We start from the raw sequence: 6,889 nt of genomic DNA on the forward strand, positions 1-6,889 counted from the left end.
GTATATATATATATATATACATATATAGATATTTATATATATATATATATATATATATATATATATATATATATATATATATATATATATATATATATATATATATATGTATATATATATATATATATATATATATATATATATATATATATATATATATATATGCATAAACACACATAATATCCAAGATATACACACACGTTGTCAAACAGCAATCCATGCTTCCCTGTGAATCCAAATCGTTGCCGATCAATATGTGATAAAAAATAAAATGGCCAACAACTTATCCGATAATACATTCTTTTCATTATATTTATTTTTATAAAATAATCTTATTGAACAATATTCTTTGGTTAGATAACTTTGTGATTGCAAATGTTTCAAAATTTTAATTTATATACCAACTCATTTCACATGTACAAATTGTAAATTTAATACATAAATGTGTATATATTATAAAATTCAGTCTGTCCTACAGAATCTTACAAACTCACATGTTCGCTGAACACTAATACATATATAAGATCATATATATATGTATAAGATATCTCAAATTTTTTTAAAAATCGGCGCTTTATGATTTTATATATTTAAAAGTTGTTGTGGTTAAAAATGAAATTGTTTTGAATTTGCGGTTGTTCACGATTTATTTTGGTTGAATTGAAGTTAAAATAAAAAGTATTTAAAAATTTTATAACTAGATTAGGCAATTTTTTTTGTGTAGTTAGTGGTTACTTTCATTTCAAGTTAGCGATGAGTATGGTTGGTTTGAACGGCAGTGTCGGCATATCCAAGAGTGAGTGGATCCTCTTCAAAGTTCTTGAGAAAGCCAACCTCCTCCAGTATTACGACAACTTCATTTCCCAAGGTTCGTCTGCCGCATCTTTCTTTTCTTTTAATTATTATTTGAGAATTGTCCTTTGCCTAATAAAGGTGTAGGTTGTGTGTGTGTGTGTGTTGTGTACTAATTAGTCTCTACTACTAATCTTATTAATAATATTAGCTCTTAGATTATTTTTCTTGTCTTGCCCACTCCTGAATCTTGTTGTCCAGTTTTTTTGTCAGCAGTCAGAATGGTATTAATAAAATAAATAGCATAGTACAGTATATAAAATACCAAAACTCCAGTGGCCGGTTAAGTAGTGCTGCTGTTTGTTGTGTAGCAATGTGAACAGATTTGTTTACTCGTCTGAATCACTCACCTCCTTTCTTACACTGCGTGTTCGATGCTTATTATAATTTTATTTCGATTTAATGAATTGAATCATATTAATTAAATTAAATAATATAAATATAAAATAAAGAAATGAAATTTATATTAAAAAATTGTGCTTCAAGGAGTTTCTTCTTTCTTATGTACACTATGTTCTGTAATTTTCTAATTTTTTTGAATATTTTTAATTACCAGGTGGAGATGATGTGACACAACTGTGTGAGGCCAGCGAGGATGAGTTTCTTGAAATAATGGCATTAGTTGGTATGTCCAGCAGACCACTTCATGTTAGAAGACTTCAAAAAGTTCTCAAGGAATGGATCAGTAATCCAGGTTTATTATAAATAAATCATCTAATAGTGATTAGTCATCTGTTTCAACTGTTTAAAATTCTAGTTTTAATCTCACCAAGTCCTTGCATTGATTCATTTCAAAATTGTTATAAATGTTGAAAAAAATATAGATTATTTTGCTTAGTTTTAATTAGTTTTTCAACTAAATGCATGTACTTTTTCTAATTGAGCAAATATTTATCTCAATTTACATTCATCGTTTTTAAGAATGAACATTACTTATAAATTCTTAAATATATAAAATTTACTCGGACAAAATTTTACAAAATGTAAAATCTTCATCACCTGACTGAACACAAGTGAAACTCTTTCAAGTAAATTATGAGTTACTAACTTAGTAAGGTTATATTACTACATTAGTGTTTTTCATTTTGATCAGAAGTTATGTTAAACAGGCTATAATTGATTTGAATTGTTATTAAATAATTAAGGTTGTTAATACGATTGTTTCCAGATATGTTTGGTTACAACCAAATGCCTCTCAACCGCATTGGCCACTCCAACAGCTCTCCATTTCATGGTTCTCTCTATGCCTCCATGCATCTCTCCAATCAATTGATGAATAACTGCTCACCTGCTTTCACCAGTGATGCTTCCCTAAAATCCATTTCACATGTTTGTATCTGAATGTGCATTACTTTTTTTTAATTTTTTTGTTCATCTGCATTTATTTTGTAATCGATTTTTTTGTTAGCAACACATTTCATTTTTTTTACTTTAATTAAATTTTTATAAAATCACTACATCTATTCTTAGATGTCAACCATAAATAATAATTTTAACAAATATTTTTTGCCAAGGTACCAACTCACTCTGAAGTTGTAAACAAACTTGAAACTCAGAAGCTGCCCGACGAACAAATTCATACAATTCGTTCCCATGTTGATGCCATGGCCTGCAACCTGCCACTCTTTGCTCCAAAACCTTTGAATTCCAAAAAACCCATTGATTTACAAATCGAAGTATGCAGCATGGCTACAGATTTGCCTTGTTGAATATTAAATTGTAATTCATTGCATTTGCTCATTTGTTTATTTCACTCCGTTCTAATGAAGGAAGTTACTAAATTTTAATTTTTTGTTGCAGGAGTTATTAAATTATCCAGACGACCACCCTGATAAAAACATGTTACTAAGGAAGTACTCTGCCATATATGGACGATTCGACTCCAAACGAAGATCAGATAAACTACTAAACTGGCATGAGGTAATTTTTTCTAACTGCACACCTTTCTCTGTTTGAATCAAATTTCTTGTTATGAGTGTCACAAATACGTCACAAATATGTTTGGTGTCCATATTGTTGCTCACAGATATGCATTTATGAATATGTTTGATGGTGATTAATAACAACAATGTTGCATAGAGATGGTCATGCATTTGGTGATATGAGTTAATGAGGTAATGTTGCTCACAGATGTGCATAAATGAAGCAGCGGGACAGCTGTGCATCCACCGACCAACGTTGGTGACACGACGGGAGGACCTCTTCAACCTGGCCAGGCAGATAGTCAAGGAGTGCACACCTATGCTCATTAACAATCACAAGTCTCATTCAATTTGCTATTAGTTTTTCTACTTATTTATTTGATTGAATAAGCTATATTAATTTGTTGATACTATTGGTGATAAATGAGGTCACTTGTCATTAGAAAGTTTTTTATGACCACTTTAAAATACTTGATGTGTCAAATGATTTGCAATCTTTCAGATCTAGACCTGCTTCACAGATGAAGAAATCTGACCTAAGAGATGAAAAGTAAAAGTTTGGCGTGATTTAATAAAATAAATTTTCCATTACCACCCATCACTTATCATCAATTAAGACTTATGCACTTCATCCAAATTTCACCTTTCTATTTTTTATACGTAATCATTGAAATCTAATTGATTGCAATGTAATTAAATAATTAAATATGATAATTGAAACTATAATAAAAGAATAAATTATGATTGCTGATGTAAACTGCTCTTATAATAAATAAGATGAATGATTCTAAATGAATTTAGAAAGTTAATGATAATAATTTTAAACAGCAGTAGCATGGCAGATGCAACCAGTGATTCTGTTGATTTGCTCACGAGGCACCTATCTCGTTAGAACTTTTTTTACGACTAAATTGTTGCACCACTTATGAAATAAACATGGGCATTGTGAAATAAAGATATGGATTTAAAATGTAAAATTGAAATTTATTGTATTGGCTGTAGTGATCGTAAGGACAGGTCATAGTTTTAAATGCCTGTTTTATGTCACTCTCTCTCTCTCTCTCTCTCTCTCTCTCTCTCCCTCCTCACTCTTTCAAGTACTCATTTCATAAGTGACAAACCACAAAATGTTTTCTTCAATAAGAACATTATTAGGTGAATAGATGAATATGACTAATATAAAATAATCGATGAATAAACTTTAAGCAGAAGATGAAACGGACCACCCATCATCACTATCCTCATCGCCTTCCTCGTTCAACAACCCCATCAAAAGTGAAAAAACTCACAACAGCGATCCGGAGAGCTAAGCAGACATCATCAACGGACTGGCAATTTTATAGAATTTGTTTTCATTTTATCTGAAAAAGTTTTTGTTACATAATAATAAGTAAATTTTCAATTTTATTACCACAAAAGACTGATTATTCCATTGTATTCTTATAGCTGATTCGTTCCCGAGCGGTTTTGAGAAGATTTCAAATTAGGAGGATAAATTTTAAGCGAATGAACATGTTTTATTTTCTGTTGATCGAAAGAATTCCTGTGTTCTGTCGTTTTGTTTCGTGGTGTCACTGTGCATGTGCTTTAGTATTGTTTCGTTTATTTTATTTTAATTTTTTTTTGTAGAACGACTATTCTATTGGAAAATAAATATTCAACAATTAAAATATTCTAAATAAATGATAAGAATAAATAAATAAATGAAATAAAAGGATAAGAATAAATAAATAAATGAAATAAAATGAAGTAACAACGAAAAAAGCGATTAATTGCGACAATCAATAAACATGATTATCTTCATCTTTGGTAGCATCACAAACAAATATTTTCAAGGTGTCCAAACTCGCGTGACATGCTTACATATTATTTGAGGATTAACACCAAGGTAACGATAAAACAAAATATTTCAAAATTTACTAAGGTCGAGTATATCCACATTCATCCAGTCGGACATCACTCAGTTCAGAATCACTCTTACCTTTTCTCTCTCTCTCTCTCCTCTCTCTCTCTCATGTATCAGTATCACGTCACAATTACATAAGAAGTGCACAAATTCATTCACAGCTGTGCGAACCATATTAATAATCATTCAAATTTATTTAACAACAGTCACGAGCACCCCAAAAATGAAGATTCTTTTAAGAAAAACAAATCACAAAGTAGCCAAAAAAAACAATCTTTTTGGCTAATTCAACCGAAGTATTAGTTAGCACTGATTCAAAGGGGAAAGCAATGTTTTAGAGATGAGAGAAGTGTGAATTTGCCATTAAACCTATGTACGACGAAGAAAACTTTGTTGCCGATAATCGTGCCAACGTGTTTGCAGAGTGTACATTTTAAATAACTCATAATTTGAAAGAAACGTTGAGATATTAAAAAATATGATGAAGGATTTGTGCGAGATGAAATAATACAAAGCTTCATAAACTCAAAAGTTAAAAACAAAATATAAAAAAAATAAAATGCAACATTTTGACGTGGGTGTTAACTTTTTGTAGCTGGTATGCCAAAGAAAAGTAAACAAGATATCCAGGTGTTATGGCTGTCATCAATAAATTTACTATAATAACTAATGTGGATAAACTCATTAAAAAGGCAAATTAACCTTCAAGAATCTCAAGAATTCAACAAAACTATACTTGTTATATAATATAAATTAATGTAATTACAATATAAAGTTAATTACAAGTATGCGTGTACTTATTTATATCATTGTATGCATATAAATAATATAACGAATGTATATAGACTTGTACATTGGGTATGTGATTAACGGTCAGTAAAACACAATATAAGACTGGTGTGTTCTTCCAATAGTAACTGGCCACATAGAACGTTTTCACGAAGGAAAGTGTTGTAGAGATAATAAAAATAAAATACAATACACAATATATACATTGAGTGTTGTTGCTTAATGTTGTTCATTTGAAGCACAAATAAAAAATAAACACACATGTATACAAAACGCATACAAGTTTAAATACCTAAGTCATAGCGATGTTATCTACAAATTTAATGAAGTTGGATAAAGCATGCAATAGAATTCACCAAATAAATTCAAATAAACGTTGCAGAGCATTGTGGGCTGGGAACGAAGAGATGGTTACGATGGTTCAACGAAATTTTTATTTAATTAAAATTCACTATAACATATGGCATGTAGCTGAATGATCCTGCAATTCAAATAATCAGACACACTCGTTTGATGAATGAATGAATGAATGATCTAATGAGTGAATGAAAGAAAGGAAAGAAAGACAAAATGTGTTAAATAAAACTAAGTACAATAAAGCACAATGTCACTTTTGCTTGAGAAAAAAACATTAAGGTGACGCACACACATTATTCAACACATTAAAATGTGTTGAATAATTTCAATTGAATTTTGCAGCGAGAATGAAAAAATGTATAAGAAACTAAATAAAATTTACATAGAATACAAGCTCATAAAAACTACATTGTATACTAAAAAATAAAGTAAAGCCATTCAAAATGATATTTGAAAACTCATAGTGATTCAAAGTTCAACGACATGTTCTTAAAAGGAAAGTAACATGACTTGTAATGAATCATTAAGATTGGATGTGTAATCATGAGTAGGAAAATTAAGCAAAAAAATAATTAATTTTTTTCTTACATTGAATATGTTTATTGAATATGTTTATCTAAACTTTCAATATATGGTTATTATAAGCGTTACATTCCATTGTAAAGAACAACCAATAAAATAAATTAACAGTTAAACAAAGTCACATAATAAAAGTGAAACAATACGTTGAGTTAGACAAGCTTTTGCCTAAAACAGGATATGTTGCCTATAAATAGAGCAAGCAGACGAGTGATTGCGTTGATGGCGGGCGACCCACGTTGTCCTAGTTGGTCAGTCGGCTGAATTGAATTGCCGTCAGCAGCAGAGGGGCTGGTCAGGTCAGTAGGAAGAGATAGAAGAAGCATTTTAAAAAACCAGTTACAGAATCGAGAGGATGAAAATGAGTGAGAGACAAGAAATGATGACAAATTTCCAGTGACGAATAATTAATAGTAAGAAAGAACGACAGTAGCAGAAATGATGGTGATGGTGAGAAACGAAGGTGAATAATGAAGAAGACAGG

At 30.2% G+C, this 6,889-nt stretch overlaps 1 protein-coding gene across 1 annotated transcript; it reads left to right on the forward strand.

Annotated features, from left to right (window-relative positions):
* Positions 1 to 753: 753 nt before the first annotated feature.
* HELRODRAFT_162517 (hypothetical protein) lies at positions 754 to 3,328 on the forward strand (the record flags this gene model as incomplete). Its single annotated transcript, XM_009024699.1, has 7 exons — positions 754 to 868; positions 1,409 to 1,546; positions 2,021 to 2,181; positions 2,367 to 2,528; positions 2,653 to 2,772; positions 2,983 to 3,113; positions 3,277 to 3,328. 7 exons carry the CDS (start codon positions 754 to 756, stop codon positions 3,326 to 3,328), a joined length of 879 nt encoding a protein of 292 aa, XP_009022947.1.
* Between the last annotated feature and the right edge of the window lie 3,561 nt (positions 3,329 to 6,889).

Source organism: Helobdella robusta (assembly GCF_000326865.2).
Source record: "Helobdella robusta unplaced genomic scaffold HELROscaffold_4, whole genome shotgun sequence".
In the NCBI taxonomy this organism is placed as follows: Eukaryota; Metazoa; Annelida; class Clitellata; order Rhynchobdellida; family Glossiphoniidae; genus Helobdella; species Helobdella robusta.